General features: G+C 42.2%; 1 protein-coding gene across 4 annotated transcripts in view; it reads left to right on the forward strand.

The window, feature by feature from the left end:
- Positions 1-20,697, forward strand: part of LOC138739602 (cohesin subunit SA-2) — a 154,601-nt gene that overhangs the window by 83,085 nt on the left and 50,819 nt on the right. For all 4 annotated transcript variants that reach the window (XM_069891960.1, XM_069891959.1, XM_069891961.1 and 1 more), the window contains 6 exons: positions 73-190; positions 276-379; positions 2,919-3,005; positions 7,312-7,407; positions 11,873-12,076; positions 14,936-15,006. In XM_069891960.1, the coding sequence (XP_069748061.1) occupies positions 73-190; positions 276-379; positions 2,919-3,005; positions 7,312-7,407; positions 11,873-12,076; positions 14,936-15,006 (680 nt within the window). The remainder of the gene's footprint in view (positions 1-72; positions 191-275; positions 380-2,918; positions 3,006-7,311; positions 7,408-11,872; positions 12,077-14,935; positions 15,007-20,697) is intronic.

The raw sequence follows: 20,697 nt of genomic DNA on the forward strand, positions 1-20,697 counted from the left end.
CCTCCATACCACCCCATTTTCCCATTAGAATATCATTCCCATATATTCCTCATTGCCGTTTATTCTCTCCAGGGATGCACGCATTCAGCCTACCTCGTTGACAGCCTCTGGGATTCCTCGGCTTTTCTACTGAAGGACTGGGAGTCCATGACATCACTGCTGCTTGAAAATGATGACCAGGAAGAGGAAGGTAAAGAGGTTGTTGGAGGACCATGTCTGGAGTTCTTGCAGTCAGTTCAAAAGCTATGCATTCACGAGGTACCATTGTCTTCCAGCCTTCACTAACATACAGAAGAAAGCACTGGTTGAAATCATGTTAAGTTCAATACGACAGGCGGCAGAAGGTCTCCCTCCTGGAGGCAGGTGCTTGGGGAAGAAGGTCAGTCTCTTAACATTCTTGTTTGATCATTAGAATCAGAATTTATTGTCACAAAATTCATTTTGGGGCAGCATCACTGTGCAAACATTCATATAAACCACCTTACAACAATAAACAAAAATAGTGCACAGATAGTTAAAGGAAGGCAGTGTCTTTGGTTCATTGATCATTCAGGAATCTGATGGCAGCGGGAAAGAAGCTGATCTTGTGCTGCTGAGCTCCCGTCTTTAGGCTCCTGTACCCTTTTCCTGATCGTAGCAGAGTGAAGAGGGCGTGACCTGGATGGTTGGGGTCCTTGAGGACAGAGGCTACTTTCTGAAGACACAGCCTCTTGTAGGTGTCCTCAATGGAGTGAAGTCTGGTGCCCGTGATGTTGCAGGTCAAGTTAACAAGCCTCTGGAGTTTTTTCTCATTTTGACCATTGGCACTTCTGTACCAGACAGTGATACAATCAGCCAGGATGATCTCCAAGGTACACTTGTAGAAGTTTTTGACACCCAGGAATTTGAAGCTCCACTACTGAGCCCTCGATGAGGGCTGGATCATGTTCCCCTGACTTTCCCCCTGAAGTCCACAATCATCTCCTCGGATCTGTAATGTTGAGTGCAAGGTTGTTGGCATAACAACACTCAGTGAACTGATCTATCGTCCTCCTCTACGCTTCCTCATTGCCGTTTGTGATTCTGCCGACAACTGTGGTGTCATTGGCAAATTTGAATAGCATTGGAATTGTGCCTGGCCACAGAGTCACGAACGTGTAATGAGTAGAGCAGTGGGTTAAGCATGCATCCTTGGGGTGTGCCTGTATTGATAGTAAGAAAATAGTCATGGAATGCCATTCTGAAAAGGCTATCGACAAACGTAGACAGTGAAACACATGGGGCCCAGTATGAGTACAGCAGCACATAACCAAGATGAGACGAGTATCTACCTTTTTCCCTCACATCCTATTGTTGCCTGAAACAGTGTTATTGGGCTGACACATTAACCATTGCAGTTAAACTCTAATGTTCAATCTAACCTCATTTTATCTTTGATAGTGGAATTGCTTTGTGTAGTCTGATTAGTCACAGGTATGTTCATATCTGTTGAAGGACGAATTGTCCTTGGCTTTGAAAAGATCCAGAATATATTGTTTTCAGATTTATATTTATTACCTCTTTCTGTACTTGGTAATTTAGTGTATATTAATGCAGTTTTCCTCACTCCCCACAGGTCCGCACCAGCGCTGTTGTTACTGCGTCTCTGGCAGCGCCGCCAATTTCGATACTAAACATGACTAAACTCTGCTGCTTGCTTGTGATACAAATCCCTCTACTTCCTGCATATTCATGTGTCTAATCTAGGACCTTCTTAAATGCTACTATCCCATCTGCTTCTTCCACTACTCCATCAGCCTAATCCAGACACCCATCACTCTAAAACCTGCCCTGCACATCTTCCTTAAACTTCTATCCCAAGCACCCCCCTCCCTCTCCACCACCCTTGACCATAAACCTATGTTCTCTAATATGTAAAACCTTTAGCCTGGAAGAAACAGTTTGTCTCTCAGTGCCTTTTATAATTTTACAAATCTTTGATGCTCCTTGACTTACGATGGGTTACATTCTGATAAATCCATTGTGTGGGGAAAAAAAATTGTAAGTCGAAAAAGAATACTGCACCGACCGAACAACAGAGCTTAGCCTACCTTAAATTAAATTTTAAAATTAGACATACAGCACTGTAACAGGCCAATTCAGCCCTACGAGTCCGTGCCACCTTAATTACACCCCATTAACCTACACTCTGGAGAAAACTGGAGCCCCTGGAGAAAACTCGTATAGACACAGGGAGAATGTACAAACTCCTGTCAGACAGTGCGGGATTCGACCCCAGTCCAGGCCTGATTTCTGGCACTCTAAAGGGGTTGCACTAACCGCCACACCAACCATGCCACCCAAAAAAATGTGCTCAGACCAATTACTATAGGCTACTTCTGGGCAAATTTATCTAAAACAAAGCCTATTTTGTAAATGAATGTTGAATACCTTTTATTCCACACAGAAATAAACAATTTTTAATCATAAAATATTGTGTAGCGCCAGCCAAAGCATCCATCAGCCGTTGCGTGAAAACCAATAATGACCAAGCGGTGAATTGTGAAACTACTGAACTAAGTGTCTATGTACAGATATTGATTGAATACCATGGTAACTTTGAAAATTTGTAAGCTGAGCCATTATAAGTAGAGGAACATCTGTATACGAAATCCAGGTTTTCTTAAACAGTAAAACACTTGTTATCCCAAATTCAGTAACCGGCAAAAAAAATCGTGGAAAGTTGAGGAGTAAAAATACAGAAGTTTAAAATTGGCATCCCCTTGAGCAGTCAGTTCACCAATCACGCAACACACAATCTCAAGCAACCAGAAAATTCACTTATCTGGCATCTAACAATCCCAGATACCAGGGGTTTTACTCTACTCCATTCTCTTCAATCTCACTCCTTTCAAATAACACACTGATGCTTCATGTGGATCTCCTGTGGTGTCTTTTAGATGGGAAAGGAGAGAAAGTCACAGATCGATGATCGGGCAAAGCTCACAGAGCATTTCATTGTGGCACTTCCACAGCTGCTGGCTAAGGTTAGTGCGAGATCCTGCACCTCAGTTCGTGTGTTCAATTGGAGAGGACAGTCAGAGGGAGAATGCTTGTGATAAACTGATCAAAAGCATTCAGAAAACTCCCATAGCAACTGCTGAATGTCACTGAAGTCCGACGTTTGGGTATAGAGCACGCTCCGAAGCTTACCAAGAAAGTTATTTAATTTAATTTAGAGATGCAGCACAGTATCAAGCTCTTTCGGCCTATGAGCCCGCATTGCCCAAATAGACCCATGTGACCAATTTAACCTACTAACCCGTATGTCTTTGGAATTTGGGAGGAAATTGGAGGAAACCCACACAGACACGGGGAGATCGAACCAACTCTTTACAGACTGGTGAATTTGAACCGGGGCCGCTGATGCCTGTAATACTGTTGTGCTAGGTGCTACACTAACCAAGACTGACTGATACTTTCAGCATTTTATAGAACGTTAATGGCTTGTGATTTTCTGTGGCATTTCGTGGATTCATGGAGCATGGAAACAAGCCCTTTGGCTTGACTCTCCCATGTTGAACATGATACCTTCCAATGCTGATCCCATTGACTTGTGATTGGCTCATATCCCTCTATTTATAGATGTCACTTTCCTTATTCTAATATATCCTAATTTCAAAGTCTCATCTTCCAAAAGCATGAGCCACGATTTTCCAAATTTTGATCTCTTTAATCCAATAAATCCAACTCTGTGGTTGTTACTTCATGTAATTTTAATTCATTGATAAAATGGATAAACATTTTGCATAGCTTCGCATTAAGATTTACTGTATAATAGAGACATAAACATATCTTTGGCTTGGCTTCGCGGACGAAGATTTATGGAGGGGGTAAAAAAGTCCACGTCAGCTGCAGGCTCGTTTGTGGCTGACCAGTCCGATGCGGGACAGGCAGACACGATTGCAGCGGTTGCAAGGGAAAATTGGTTGGTTGGGGTTGGGTGTTGGGTTTTTCCTCCTTTGCCTTTTGTCAGTGAGGTGGGCTCTGCGGTCTTCTTCAAAGGAGGCTGCTGCCCGCCAAACTGTGAGGCAGCTTAAACTTTAAAGAGATACACAGAAAAATTCAAAGAAAAATTTCTCGTGTTCATGCTTCCTTCATATCTGTTTGAATAATGAGCAAATTGTTAGTCTGGGCGGATATTACGACATATTACTTCATAGTCACTATGGTAACACTACAAACAATAGTTCTCTTAAAGGGACAGGCACAAAATTAACTAAGAATCAAAACACAAGGTTTTAACCTTTACAATATTATCTTGACTCGTCTTTGAAAGTAAAGAGTTGGATCACTAGCTCAGGTAGATGAGGAATGAAACTCACAGCCATGGCCTCATTTCCCAGGCGTTGCTTCAGTTACTGGTCACGGTGACATGTAACATCGTACTTATGAGCCACTTCACCCACCCCTGAAGTAAAAACATAAAACTGGGGAAACTCAGCAGGCCAGACAGTGTATACAGCAAAGATAAAGATACATCATCAAAATTTTGGGCTTGAGGTCCTCATCAAGGTATGAGCAAAATGTAGACGGGCACCTGATCAAAATGGTTGGGGATTGGGGCAGGTGGAGGAGCCCAGGCCCACAGGTGGATAATGGAGCAAGCAGGGAAAGGGGAATGACTGTGTGCATGGAGAGGGAAGGGGGTGGAAAGCTGGAGGAAAGAAGACTTAGGGATGGGAAAGAGGGAGAATGGGGAGTGGGCTAGCAGAAAATGGAGAAGTCAAAGTTAGTGCCATCTGGTTGGAGAGGGCCCAGATGGATATTAGGTGTTGTTCCTCCAATTTCTGTGTGGACTTGGTTTGACAGTGCATGAGACCATGGACAGGCATGTCAGTGCAGGAGTGGGCTGCAGAATTGAAGTGGTTGGCCACTGGGAGATCCCTGTCAGTCTGTGTCCAGTCTCTCTGATGTAGAGAAGGCCACTTATGATGTATGTATGTAGGTGAAGGTAATTCAACCCATCATTCCTCTGTTAGCACATTGCAAATGTCCCACTCCTCTCTTCTTTTAACATAGTCCTGTAGGTTTTTACAATTTGAAAGTTATTGTTGAATTAACTTTCAGTTCAGTAGGATGTGTTTCATAAAAGTTCTGGTAGAATGTTAGAGATAACAAATTAGGATGATGTTTGACCCTTGGCTTCAAGTTCAAAGACCCCCTGACAACTCATATATTTTTAATTCATCCACGAGAGAGACCTTGCACATCTCTTAATTGAATAGCTTGATTTCAAAGGGTATTTAACAGACCACAACATTGCTCTGGAATCTGGAATTATAAATAGGTTACATCAAATAAGAACAGCAAAGGTATTGGTGAATGAGTTGATTTTTATGACACTCCACCAGTTTCATGGGCACCACTACTTGTACTTCTCCACAGTAAGTTAATAAATTATATTTGAATTCCAAGGTGTCTGTAGTGGGATTTGAACTCAGGACCAAGGCTCTGGATTATTGGTGCAGGACTGCGCTACAATCTCCACATCTGGACTTGGGCACAGGGTGACTGCTAGGGATGGGATGAAGGAGAGGCTCATCCTAGCCTCACACACCAAACCTCAGCATGAATCCAGGAGATGGATTATTCTATTTGTACTTGGCGTATGTCCCTTCTTCAGACAGAGTGAAGATGAGAGTGGACAACTTCATTATTTAAGGTGTTTCACCATCCTTCCCTTCTTCCAATCTCCCAAATAATTCCTTCACAGCTGGAGATTTTCTAGATCTTGTAAGTGGGCAAAACAAGTCTTGGAGCGATCTATCCCTGCAATAAGCAGATAGGGGTGGAGAGGAAAAGGCATGGCCAGTAATGGGATCGCGCTAATGCATCGATTGCAGAGACTGGTGGGGTGCAAAGTGAGGATCAGAGGGACTCTGTTCTTGTTCTGCCTGGGGGAAGATGGAGTCAGGAAGTACAAGAAATAGAGGAGATATGGGGGACAGTAAAGGGAAATCCATGTTTATTTAAAAAAAAAGACATTTTGTATATCGTGGAATGGAAGATTTCATCTTGGGAATAGTTGCGTGGAAGTAGAGGAATTGTGAGAAAGGATGGCATCCTTACAAGGGACCATGGATGAGCTATAACCCAGGAAGCTGTGAGAATCAATTGGTTTGTGATAGATGTTAGTGGATAGTTTGTCCCCTAAGATGGAGATCGAAAGGTCAAGGAAGGGGAGAGAGGTGTCAGAAACAGTCCAGGTAAGTTTAAGGGCAGGTTGAATGTTGGCAGTGAAGTTAATGACATTATTGAGTTCCTTCTGGGTATAAGAGGTAGCACCAGTCCCATCATCTATGTAGCGGAGGAAGTGTTGGGGAGGGACACTGGATATGACTGGAATATGGACTGTTCCACATACCTGGCAAAAAGGCATGCACAGCTGATGCCCAACATGTGCCCATCTGCACCCTGATCTGAAAGAAATAGGACTCCAAAGAAAAGGTTGATGGCAAGTTCTGCCAAGTGGAGGGGAGTGTTCATCAATGGGCACTGAATGGCTTTGTGTTCAGGAAGTGGAGGGTGCTGAGGCCTTCCTGATGGGAAATGGATGTGTATGGGGATCGCACGTCCATGGTGAAGGCAGCAGGGGGAATGGGAACATGGAGAATCAGATTTCTTCAGACATGAGTGATGTCTCAGTGTGGGTGGGAAGAGTCTGGATGAGTGGGGGTGGGGGGGGAACAAGATAGTGTGTCGAGATGTGAAGGAGTGTCTCATTCCATTCCTGTTTTGGGGACAGGCTGGCTCCTTGCTTGCAAAGGCATGACGTCTCCTTCCCTCACTGTTCCGAGAAGAGAATAATTCTTTTAGGGTTTTTAGACTGCAGGCATATAACGGCACAATCAACGAAATTTGCCGTTACACAGGCAGTCTAAAAATGAAAGTGCAGGAATCTTTAGTCAATTCCTGGACCGCGATTTATCCAGCAGGACCCCTTCTATTTTTCGGGGGAAGCCTGCAGTCTAAATCGCACCTCAAAACTCACTTCATGAATCCGACGTCCAGCTGATGACTCAGGACACGGTGCTCCACGTAAAAGCACCGGGCCTATCGTGCACAGGAACTTAAGGCGTGCAGTGTAAACGACCACAAGGAGAGTAATTATGTTAAATTTTTCACAGATTTTTCCAGCATTGCTGTCTAAAAAAACACTTTTGTCATTCAGCAAGTCAAGCAGTGGAGACGAGTTGTCTGGGAAGGGTGAAAGAATGTAAGCCAGGACCTGTGAACCTGTTTGAGCCTGCTGCCAACTGGAATCTGATTACATGCATATTAATTTTGCAGTATTCCACTGATGGGGAGAAAGTAATTAAACTAAACCTTCTACAAGTACCACAATACTTTGATCTGGAGGTCTACAGTACTGTGCAACTGGAGAAGGTGAGCCAACCCTACTATTACCTTCCACTTGCATTTAAAATTCAAGATTCAATTTATTGTCATTGTAACAAAACAGTGTCATATTACATGAAAATGCTTTTGCCTGCTGTAAGGCTGTCGTCCCTCCCCTCCCCTCCCCCCCCTCCCCCCCCCCCCCCCCCCATCCCCGACTCACTGAATGTAGCTTCGCCTGCAGCACTTCCGCAGCCACACAGAGTCCAAACCATTGGCAACCTGAGCTCTAGATTCGAACCTCCGACACTGTCAGAAACCCTGATTCTGATACCTGGTACCCTTTTAGCCAGTTTTGCACCAGTTTCCAGCAGCCCACAGCCCGGCCTGAGTCTCCCGACAGCAGTCTCCAGCAGCCCACAGCCTCTGAGGGATCCTCTCCTCGAGTTGCCAGCAGTCCGCCACATGCCTGGGTCTTTCAGCCGCAGAGCCCCCTCACTGGTCCGCCACCGTGGTCACCGTCCCCGTTGGTTTTTTCCCTGCTTCTCCTCAAATGCGCCAGTCCTCCGCTTCCCTGGAGTCTGCAACCCCTTGTGGTTGCTGCCAATCAGGCACCGCCACCTTGGGTGCAGAACCCGCGGTTGCAGGATTTTAAATAAAACTACCGTCGGCTCCTATAACGGGCCGTTCAAAGCCTGTGAGGAGCCGACGGCAGTTGATTTGGCGGTTGGATCCCGCGGGAGCGCATTATCTCTGGTCCTCTCTCTCTGGTGGGGGGGGAGGGGGTCCTGCATGAGCAGGGTATAATTTAAAGTAGATGTGCAGAGCTAAGATGTCAGGAACAGGCTGCCAGGAGTAGTGATGGAAACAAATATCATAGGAGCAATGAGGAGTCTGACATGAATATGAAGGGAATAGAGAGAGATGTATCACGTGCAAGCAGCTGAGCTTTACTTTAGACAAGTGGGACAGAGGGACTGTTCCTGCGCTGCAGTTGCCCCTAAATTTTGCCACTCACCTATATGATTCACATCAGGGATATTAATGAGCTTATTGTCATATACATTGCACAATGTGAATACTGTGTGAATGAAAAATTCTTGCTGCCGAACTGGTACTTCATTAAAACAACAACAATTAATTTAAAAAGAAAAAATAAATACTGAAGATAGGTCATAAATAATCACAAGGAAAAAAAGAATGTTACAATAGAGCAGAAGGTGCTTTTGTGGTGTCAGAGCTGTCCCTCATTAAAGTAGCAAGGAGAGGTTCAAGAGCCTGATAGCAGTTGGAAAGAAACTGTTCTTGAATCTAGAGATGTTGGTCTTCAAGGCTTCTGTACTTTCTGCCTGAAGGTAGCAGTGAGAAGCTGTTACTCAGGTAATGGGGGTTCTTTATGATGTTGGCTGCCTTCCCATCAATGTGTACAGGAGGTGGGAGATTGGAGCCTGTAATGGACCTGGCTATGTTTGTTACTTTCTGTGTTCTGTTTACATTTGTGGGAGGAACGTGTGGCAACCAGAGGCAATCCACTAAGTCAAAGAGAGAAAAATGCAAACTTAACACAGACAGCGTGGAGGGTCTGGATTGAATCAGGCTAACTGGAGCTGTGAGAGACTCTACCAGCTGATTCACTTTCCTGATCACTGGAGAAGAATCCATTTTCAAAGCAATAAATGCTTTCTCAGACAAAGGAACATCAAAGGGATGCAAAGCAGAGGCGGATAATTTTTGTGAGATTGGAAATGGCCATAAATTAAAGATGTTACCTTGGTTTAGCCTTTGAGAATTCAGATCACCGCAAAACGTTCTGAAGAGAAGTTTGCTGAAGTGGGAAATGTGGCTGCTAATTCCACATGTAGTGAGTTCCAAAAGGAGAAATGCAAGAATCACCTAATAACTTGAAACTTGGCAGCTGGTTAATAGTTGGTTAATAGTTCTAGTGAAACCCACAGGCTGGGGAGAAAAATCACACTACAATAAACACAGAGTTGCACAGATGAAAAATCAGATCAACCTCCATAGGCTTCCTGCTGGGCCATGGCGCTGGTGACTTCCGGTGGCTTTGGAGGATGGGGTGCGGGAGTGGAGGAGGTGCGGTGGAAGGCAGGCAGCTGGACACGGGCCTCGAGTGGAAACTTAGCCTCCGCAGGCCCCCTCCCCGGACAACGTGCGTGAACAACAGGAGAAGTAGCGGAGGCCCAGGTGGCGTCAGGAGATGCGGACGTGGCGGTGGAGCTGCACTGGAAGTGATCCTTGCCCACCTGATGTCTCTGAAGGGATTTTCGTTTCCCTTTTCCTTTCGCAAGATTGGCTCCATAGCTTGACGCCTTACGAGCCTTTGAGTGACATACAAAAGAAATTCGGTGCAATATGTAAGGAGTTTGTACATTCTCACTGTGTCTGCATGGGTTACCTCCAGGTGCCCCAGTTTCCTCCCATATTCCAAAGACATACTGAGTTAGTAGGTTAATTGGTCACATGGATGCATTTGGGGCAGCATGGGCTCATGGGTCAGAAGGGTCTGTTAATGTGTTGTATCTCTAAATTCATTATAAATTAAGGCTTTTCACTACATCTCAATACACGTGACAATAATAAATACATCTAAATCCTCTCCGTTCCATACTTGTCCCCTTCCCTCTCTCTCCAGCTTTGTTCCTGTCTCACACTCACACTGAGCTAAGCACACAGCAAGACCCAGTAATAGACAATGCTTTTCTTACCTCTAGTCTCTGTTTGCACTCCACAACTATCCTAATGGACTCTCATCGATCCTTCTCTCAATCTCCTCCCGATCATTTCTCTCAATCTTCCCCTCCTTCCTGTTGCCTTCCCTTCTGCCAAATTGCATTGAGGTCAAGACTCATTATTCTGCCTTCTATTCTCTCCTAGGATGCTAAAACTGTACAGATTTTTTCGAAGTATATTCTGCATGACAAAAATCATTACTATTGTATAAGGGGTAATCAAGATGAGGTTGACATTTCTCTTGTGAGGTCAAGGTCTTGTATTGTTATTTTTTTTTTAATTTTGAGATTCCACCCAGTACAGGCCCTTCCTGCCCACAAGACCACACCCGTATTTGGTCAATTAACCCACTAAGCCTGCATGCATAATGCATGCAGACAATACATAATGCAGATTCGTATTACTATAGACCTTGTCGTACTAGTACTTAAACTCTTTGGCATCTCTATTTCATTGGGTTCAAGGCTGAACAGGCCAAGGGTCAGCACGTATTCTCTGGAATCTTGCTGAGGTAGTTGCTTTCATGATAGGGGTTTCCTCACGAAAGGAAAAATATTAAAACAATTTACTGGAAATGCTCAGGGATCTGGACTACTACTCTTGGAATGGAGATAGGCTTTGAATCTAGAAAGGCCCAGGGCTTAAGCTGCATTTTTATCAATATTACCATTACCAGTTGGAAGACCTCATTAAAGCTCTTCATGTCATAATACAATTGAACGGTGAGTATTCACACAATTTTTAAAAAAGTGTAAAATATTCTCAGAAGAAGAGTGTAACATTTAAATATTTTTAAAAATAAGTAATGTTGGTTTATTGCCTGTTGGAATGAGATTCCAATTGAAATTGTTCCCCGTCTTGGCTGGAGAGATTTATTGGTATTTATTGGCCCAACTCCTGGATATATTTGACTGGATTATTTGGTGGTTTATGAGCAAATGCAGGAGCTTTGAGCATCAGTGCTCCTTCAAGATTCAAGATGATTTTATTGTCATGTAATAAAACAGAAAATGTGATATTACATGAAATTTCTTTCACTGTAGGCAGACAAAGATTCTCTATCAGCAGAAATTGCCCAGTGCCCCTTATAGTCAGAGAAAAAGAAGCAAAAGAGAGCACCCCCCCCACCCCTACAGAGTCATCGTATCCCCACCCCGACAGAGTCATCGTATCTATGGAGTCTCCTCCAGCGCTCCTGCGGCCTCTGCAGCTACACGGCCTTCGGTCCCAACCATCAGCAACCCGAGCTCCAGATGCCGACCTCTGATATGATCAGAAGCCTCCAGCGTTCTCGGCACTCTCTCGTGTCCCGATTCCGATGACTCGTATCCCTTCAGCCAATCTCCAGCAGTCTCGAGCCAGGCTCCAGCGGTCCGCGGCCTCGTGTCTTGGTTGATAATGGAACGTTGCCACACATTACAGGCCCTTCAGCCCATGATGGAATTACTTGGCAACCCTTTGAAGGGCAAAAAAAAAGGAAAGAATTTTCTGTATCTTGAGTATGTGACAATAAATTAAATCTTGAAATCACTCATTTCCCATTCGCTGGTTAAGGGTGTTTGCATAGCAGTTTTCCAGGAATTGACAGCGGATTCACAACCCATGTGGTCCTTGATATGATATGGGATAATCGGCCTATCAGTCATGGCAAGCACCATGAAAGCATGCTGTTCGCGTGACAAATTAATCTTGACTGAGGAAACAGGTTTGAATTTCACACTGAACTCCTGATTGTTTTTGTTTTTCCTTTGGGAAATGGCAGCACTTGGACACACTACTGAAGCAGATAAAGGAGATCGTGGAACAAGAGACGGGCTCTGAAGTGTTGGAGTTCTGTTCGAAGGCATACCTTTTCCTCAACAAGGAAGAGCTGGCTGCTCATGAACAAGTAGAACTTGCAAAAAGTCAATTGTTAGACCAGCTTGTGGGGAGGTTCAACCAGCTGTTGAAAGACTTCTTTCACAAGGTGTGGTATTTGCTCTCCTTTTATTAAATAATAATCTATTGTTCAATTTAACAACTTTTCCATGTGGAAGCCTAATAGCCTGAATACACCTGAAATGGTCTGATTTCAGAAGTAGATTCAGGCCTGGTCAGTACTTGGAGGGGAGACCACCAAGAAACACCAAGGCCTGTAGGTTTCTGTGAGAGGCACTGGACAAAGTGGCGACTCTGTCTGCCTTATACAGTGGACAAAAGTTAAAGAATTTCATGTCTGTTACATGAAATGAAATTCTTTACCTTTACCTTTAGCAATGGAAAATAAATTTGGGAAGATAGAGTGCAATATACTGCCGTTCAAATATTGCATGGTCTAAAAAGTTGGTTACCCTTTACGCCCTATAGATGCTGTGTGACCTGCTGAGTTTCTCCATCATGTTTGTGCATTGCACTTGCCTGCAGACTTTCATGTTTAACTTAAAGAATCTTTTAAAGATTTGACAACATTATTTGCAAATGACTCCCTCCTGTGAAACCAGCTATTGTCAATTTTCCCACAGTTGGCAGCTCTTTGACAAGAAGCTTAATGTTTGACTGACGGTCCTTTAAAGACACAGGCAGACTATCTTGAAGAAGGGCTCAGGCCCAATTCTTTACCCCACTGTGGACGCTGCGAGACCTGCTGAGTTCATCCAGCATTTCTGTGTTTTTATTACAATCCCAGCACACAACCTGGTTTGTTCTCTTCCAACCGCTGAAGGGTGCTGGTCACCACATTGTTGCTCCACTAGCGATTCCTGGGTTTTCTAAAAGGAACCCTCAGGAGGTTATATGAAAGAAATAACTGCACCTGTTGAAAATAAAAAGTAAAAAGAGAAGATTCTGGAACCACTCAGCTGGTCAAACTCCACCCATGGGAAGACAAACTAAATGAATGTTTCAGGCCGAAAACCCTTTCATCAGAAAAAAACACAGTTTTCGACATCATAATATTAATTCTTTCTCTTTCCACATCTGTTCTTTGGGCCTTCTGGGATTTCCATCATTTTCTCTTGCTTTATTGTAATGGTGCAGAGAAAGACTTAGTTGTGTGTGCTATCCAGACATTGTAAAAAGTTGCTGAAATGCTCCAGAAATCTATTGGGTTTAAAAGTTAATAGAAGACCACACGGGGAAAGGAAAGTAACCAAGTTAATCATGAAACGGTCAAACTGTTTTTTTAAAAAAAAATCATTTTAACATTACTGGCAAATTTATGCCGCTGAGCGTAAGCCCTGCTAAAGGTAATGGACACAGTCCAGGATATTACAGGCAAAACCCTCCCCACCATCGGGAACATCTACAGATAATGGTGGTGTCGGAGAACAGCAGCAATCATGGATCTACACCACCCAGCACACACTCTGTTCTCGCTGCTACCATCAGGAAAGTGGTTGAGGTGTCACAGGATTTGCACCACCAGGTTCAGGAACAGTTGCTCCCCCTTCACCATCAGACTCATTAACAATAAACTCAATCAGGGACTCTTTCAAGGACTCTTACTTTTGGACTTAATTGATTTTTTTTTCTCTCTGTACTGCACAGTCAGTGTATTTTATTTGTTTATATGTGTACGTTGTGCACAGTTTTTTTAACATTATCAATAAGATGTAATTCTGCCTGGCTTGCAGATAAAAGAATCTCAGGGTTTTATGTGATGTGATGTATGTCCTCTAATAATAAAACTGAAATCTGAAATCAAATTAATTCATACAATTACCTAAAATAATAGTGTCTTTTTATTTTAGTTCATTTTGAGAGGCTGGGGGAATCACTTTTCCCTTCAGAAAGGATGCCCTCTGTTCAAGATTGTCAACGTGGTGCCTCAAAAGGAAGGGATAGGTTTGTCAGCATCCTGCCTGACATCTAGTTCCTTGGGAGACGCTGACAAAAAGAATTAGCAGCATTCTTTCTTAAAATTCTCTTTCTCTGCAAATCTCTTGTTTACCATTCCCTTCATTCTTGTGGAATTACCACTGCTTGTCGATTGGTTGCTTTCGGAGTGTTGTGATAGTATTAACTAATCCAGTGTAATCCAGTGCCTGAAACATGAAAGTTTGCAGACACGTGATTGTAGTAAAAACGCAGAAATACTGGAGGAACTCAGCAGGTCTCGCAGCGTTCACTTGAGGTAAAGATGCATCACTGATATTTCGGGCCTGAGCCCTTCTTCAGGGTGTGGGCAAAAAGCAGGCAGGCACCTGAATAAAAGGGCAGGGGAAAGAGGGAACAAAAGGGCGGGGGTGGGGTGGGGGAGCACAGGCCAACAGATAAAAGGTGATAATTGGATGTGGGTAGGAGGACAGGAGGGGCAAGGTGAGAAATGATCGGAGGGTGGGGTGGCTCTGTGAAGGTGAGAAATGATCGGAGGGTGGGGTGGCTCTGTGAAGGCAAGAGCTGGAGGAAAGGAGATATAGGAATAGGGGAAGGGTAGAGTTGGGAGGGAGGGGAGCTAACAGAAACCAGAGAAGGTCTGGTCTGGTTGGAGGGGGCATAGATGGGATGTGAGCTGCTGTTCCTCCAATTTACAGGTGGTCTCAGTCTGGCAGTGCATGAGACCATGGACAGGCATGTCAGCAAGGGAATGGGGTGGGGAATTGAAATGCGTTGCTAATGGGAGATCCCTGCTATTGTGACAGACAGCGTGAAGGTGCTCCACGAAGCGATCTCTCGGTCTGTCTTAAAAGTTTGGTTAAACCTGTTCCTTAGCTTTTAGTTTAATGCGGGTCAATGGACTGTGACACTCGACACATGCCTTGTCACACTTACAGATGATCTGGGGCACTCACCTGGTCAAAGCATTATTGATTCTCTAGCTATTTATTTATGATTTATTTTGTCACAGGGAGACTCTTTTGATGAAGCTGAATCTCACCAAATGTGGTCAACATTGAAAAGGATAACCACCTTCCATAAGTAAGTGAGACATTTGCAGAAATGGATTGACATTTAGTGATACACGGCATGATGGATTATGCAGATGTTACTTTGGTCCTCTCTCTAATATAAAAATAATACAGAAGTCTTTTCTGCAATGTCTTCTGGATGAGAAGCCAATTCAGGGTTACCTTTGTGTAACCAGTGTATGTTGCATTATCTGGTCCACCTTTCTAATTTTTGCTACTTATTTTTATGGGCTGTATAGTGTACTCCATTCCTAAAGATATTTATCGAGAAGCTAGATTTGTTCATCAGTAAGATCTCTGATATCTACCTATTTTGCCAGTTGCTTGAGATTGTGTGTTACCTACCATATATACTGATGTAATAGTTGACAAAAGTTCACTCAAACAACTCTGCTAGATCCCCCTGCCTATTCTCTGCCCATAACCCTCTAATCCCCTCCTATCCATGTATATATCCAGCCTCCTCTTAAATGAAAGAATTGACTCTGCCTCAACTATTTCCTCCGGAAGATTATTCCATTCAGACACCACTCTCTGAGTGAAGAAACATCCTCTAATGTTTCTCCTAAAATTTTGCCCCCTTACCCTCAACTTGTGTCCTCTTGTTTCAACCTCCCTTGCTCTCAGGGGGAAGAATCTACTTGCATCTAGTCTATCTATTCCTTTCATAATTTTAAACACCTCTATCAAATCCTTTCTCAACAGTCTACGTTCCAATGAATAATCTTCAATCTTTCTCTGTATCTAGGTGTTTTAAGCCAGGCAACATCCTTGTAAATCTTCTTTGCACCCTCTCCACCTTATCTATATCCTTTCTATAATTTGGAGACCAGAACTGAACACAATACTCTAAACCTGGCCTCGCCAACACCTTAAACAGTCGCAGCATCACTTCCCAGCTCCTATACTCTATGCTATGATTTATGAAGGCTAACATACCAAATGCCTTCTTAACCACCCTGTCAACATGGGAATCCACCTTCAAGGAATGCTGCACCATAACTCTCAGATCTCTTTGTTCTTGTGCATTCCCCAATGTCCTCCCCTTTATGACATATGTCCTGTTTTGATTATTTTTACCGAAATGAAGCACCTCACACTTCTCTACATTAAATTCAATCTGCCATCTTTCAGCTCAATTTTCCAGACAAACCAAATCCTTCTGTAATCCCTGAAAACCTTCCTCGCTATCCACCACTCCCCCTATTTTCGTATCGTCTGCGTATTTACTTTCCCAGTTAACCACCCTATCATGCAAATCATTAATATAAATTATGAACAGGTTATGAACAACAACGATCCTTGAGGTACGATGCTCGTCACAGGCTTCCATCCTGATAGACAGTTGTCCACCATGACCCTCTGCTGTCTCTCCTCCAGCCAACTCTGAACCCATCTTACTATTTCTCTATTAATCCCTGGTGACTGAACCTTCCTTACTAACCTTTCTTTCTTTTTCAATCTTTTTATTATTATTATAATTTATAAACACATACAGTTCAAAGAGATATAAAAAATACATAGTAAGTAATGGATTAATACAGAGATATTAAACAATAATATTACAGAATAAAAATATATCATAAAAAAAAATTTAGATCAGTTTAGGGTGTGAACTATCTCTAAAAAAAAGATATAATTAATAACAATATATGAAAAAAGAGAAAAAAAAACCCCAAAAAAAGAAGAAAAAACAAATCTGAATTAAAAAAAACAAAAAAAAACTTAAAAAAAAAACCTACAGATATAGCTAAACCACGCCGATCACTCCGATCTCATCTTACAGCCCAATTATCATACATAATCATAGAAAGAAAACGGAGCCAGATCAACTCACCACAAATGAAAATATTGAATAAATGGTCGCCAGGTTAACTCAAACTTAGAAGGGGATTCATAGACAGAGTTTCTAATTTTCTCTAAATTTAAACATAGTATAGTTTGGGTAAACCATTGGAAAACAGTGGGAGGATTAACCTCTTTCCAATTCAATAGTATAGATCTTCTAGCCATTAGTGTAAGAAAAGCAATCATACGATCCGCAGGAAGAGATAAATAAGTCAAATCTATCATAGGTAATCCAAAAATTGCAGTAATGGGATGTGGTTGTAAATCAATATTCAAAACAGTAGATATAATGGAAAAAATTTCCTTCCAATAATTCTGTAAAGAGGGACAGGACCAAAACATATGTGTAAGGGAAGCTATTTCCAATTGACATTTATCACATATAGGATCGATATGAGAATAAAAGTGATGGAGTTTATCTTTAGACATATGAGCTCTATGAACAACTTTAAACTGTATTAGTGAATGTTTTGCACATAGAGAAGAAGAGTTTACCAGTCGCAGAATTTTATTCCAATTTTCATTAGAAATATGAAAGTTGAGTTCTCTTTCCCAATCATTTTTAAACTTTTCAAAAGTTCCAGAATTTATTTTTGTAATTATATTATATAATTTAGATATCACACCTTTTGGAGGGAATTTTGAATATAGTATATCCTCTAAAACAGTCGTGGTCTCCCGATTGGGAAAAGAGGGTAAAGTCGAAACTAAGAAACTCCTAATCTGCAAATATCGAAAGAAATGAGATCGAGGTAAATCATATTTCATGGATAATTGTTCAAATGACATGAAAGAGTTATCCAAGAATATATCCGAAAAGCATGTTATACCTTTAACTTTCCAGAGTAAATAAGCTTGATCAATTAGAGAGGGATGAAAAAGGAAATTTAGTACAATAGGAGTTTCCAAGATAAAATGACTTAGGCCAAAAAATCTCCGGAATTGAAACCATATACGTAGTGTATGTTTAGCCATTGGATTATCAATTTGTTTATATAATTTAGTAAGAGTAAAAGGGAGAGCAGCTCCCAAAATAGAGCTAATTGAAAAATTTTGTATCGGTTTAATTTCTAAATTTACCCAATGGGGATTTAGAGATAATTCTGAATAATTCAACCAATACCTTAAGTAACTAATATTAATTGCCCAGTAATAAATTCTAAAGTTGGGTAATGCCAACCCTCCCTCTAGTTTAGATTTCTGTAAATATTTTTTCCCCAATCTAGGATTCTTGTTTTGCCAGATATATGAGGACAATTTAGAATCGACCTTATCAAAAAAAGATTTAGGAACAAAAATAGGTATAGCTTGGAATATATATAAAAATTTAGGTAAGATCATCATCTTAATAGCATTAATTCGGCCTATCATGGATAGGGATAATGGTGACCAATTGGTAAGTAAACTGCCGATCAGGTCCAATAGAGGGAAAAAATTAGTCCTAAACAAATCTTTATGTTTTTTAGTAATCTTAATCCCTAAATATATAAAATGGTCTCTAGCTATTTTAAAAGGTAAACTATCATAAATAGGACTTACTAACCTTTCATGTGGAACTTTATCAAAAGCTTTGCTAAAATTCAGATAGACTACATCAACTGCCCTACCTTCATAACCATTTAACAATTACAACATGGAAACAGGCCAACTTAGCCCTTCTAGTCTGTGCCGAACACTTTCTCCCACCTAACCCCACTGACCTACTCTCAACCCATAACCCTCCATTCCTTTCCCATCCATAAACATATCCATCTTCTCCTTAAGTGGTAATATCGAGCCTGCCTCCGCCACTTCATCTGGAAGCTCGTTCTATATACCCACGATATGTACAACCTTGCAAACAATTCCATTTGCAATGTATTGACTTTCATCCACCTTGTCACTTCTTCGAAAAACTCAACAAGGTTCGTCAAACATGTCTTCCCCTTCACGAACTCATGCTGGGTTCTCCTGATCAATCCTTGCCTATCCAGATATTTATACATACCATCTCTAAGAATACCCTCCATAACTTTCCTTACCACTGAAGTCAAACTTACAAGCCTATAATTACTTGGTTGACACCTCGTGCCATTTTTAGATAACGGAACTATATTAGCAATCCTCCAATCCTGTGGCACCACGCCCTCCTCCAGTGATCATTGAAAAATCACTGACAGTGCCTCCGCTATTTACTCCCTGACCTCCCTTAACGTCCTGGGGAAAATTCCGTCAGGACCAGGAGACTTATCCACTTTTACTGACTCTAGAAGCTCCAAAACCCTCTCTTTACAAATCCCTATCTTTTCCATAACTAAGCCATTTGCATCACTTATCTCACATAGTCCAATGTCCTTTTCCTTCGTGAACATAGATGAGAAAAAAATCTTTTAATATCTCTCCCATCTGATACGGTTCCTCACACAGTTCACCGCTCCCATTTTCCAGCGGACCTATTCTATCCTTAACCCTCCTTTTACTATTCACATGTCTGTAAAAACCCTTAGGATTCACTTTTACCTTATCAGCTATTGACACCTCATGCCTTCTTTTTGCCTAATTTCCTCTTAAGGTTTTTTTTCTGCAATCTATGTAATAATCATACATCTTATCCATTTTTTGCTTCTTAAATTTAGTAAATGCCCCCCCTCTTATCCTGAACCAACTTCCTAATTTTTCCAGAAAACTACGGTTCCCTTGAACTTTTGGCCTTGCCTTTCGATTTGACTGGCACATAAAGATCCTGTACTCTCAATATCTCTTTTTTAAATACCCTCCAGATCTCCTCTATATCCTTTCCAGAAAAAAGATCAGCCCATATAATTTTCTGCAAATCCCTTTTCATTTCTTCAAATCTAGCCTTCCCCCACTCGAAGTCCTTCAACCTCGGACCTGACCTATCCCTTTCCATATTTAAGTTGAAGCTAATGGACCCATGATCACTGGATCCAAAGTTCTCACCAATGCACACTTTCGTTGCCCTATTCTGTTCCCTAACAATAGATCTAACACTGCCTCCCCTCTAGTGGGCACCTCAATATACTGCTGTAAAAAGCAATCCTGAAGACATTGTACAAAGACTACGCCATCCTGCCCTCGAACTGATTGCGTTTCCAAATCAATGTTAGGAAAATTGAAATCCCCAACTATCACAACCCTATTTCTACTACACATTTCAGCTATTGCCCTGCACATTTGCTCTTCCAGTTCCCTATCCTCTTTTAGTGGCCTATAATATACCCCCATATTTGTAGCCTCACCTTTCTTATTTTTTAGTTCAACCCACAGAGCCACGCACGATGAGTCCTCCGGTCTATCTTGACTCAGCACCGCTGTAATATCTTCCCTGACAAGCAACGCCACACCTCCCTTTCGTACCCCACCAATTCTGTCACATCTAAAGCAGTGAAATCCCGGAATATTTAACTGCCAGTCACAACCTTCCTTCAACCATGTCTCACAAATTGCTTTCACATCATAACGCCACGTGTCAATCCACACCATTAGTTCATCTACCTTGTTTACCACACTCCTTGCATTGAAATAAATGCATCTCAGAGACCTTCCACATTTAACTTCCTGTCTCTCACCCTCTCTCCAATTGTTACTACGGCCACTATTTATTACCTGCTGCTGTTCCACCAGATTGTGCGAAAAAGCCTTTTTTCTTTGCCTGAAGACTCTGTTCTTGTTATCTTCCCTGACATGAACCCTTGTCCCCAACCTTACTAGTGTCTCTTTGGCTTGGCTTCGCGGACGAAGATTTATGGAGGGGGTAAAAAGTCCACGTCAGCTGCAGGCTCGTTTGTGGCTGACAAGTCCGATGCGGGACAGGCAGACACGATTGCAGCGGTTGCAGGGGAAAATTGGTTGG

This window comes from Narcine bancroftii, chromosome 7 (genome assembly GCF_036971445.1).
Source record: "Narcine bancroftii isolate sNarBan1 chromosome 7, sNarBan1.hap1, whole genome shotgun sequence".
NCBI lineage: Eukaryota > Metazoa > Chordata > Chondrichthyes > Torpediniformes > Narcinidae > Narcine > Narcine bancroftii.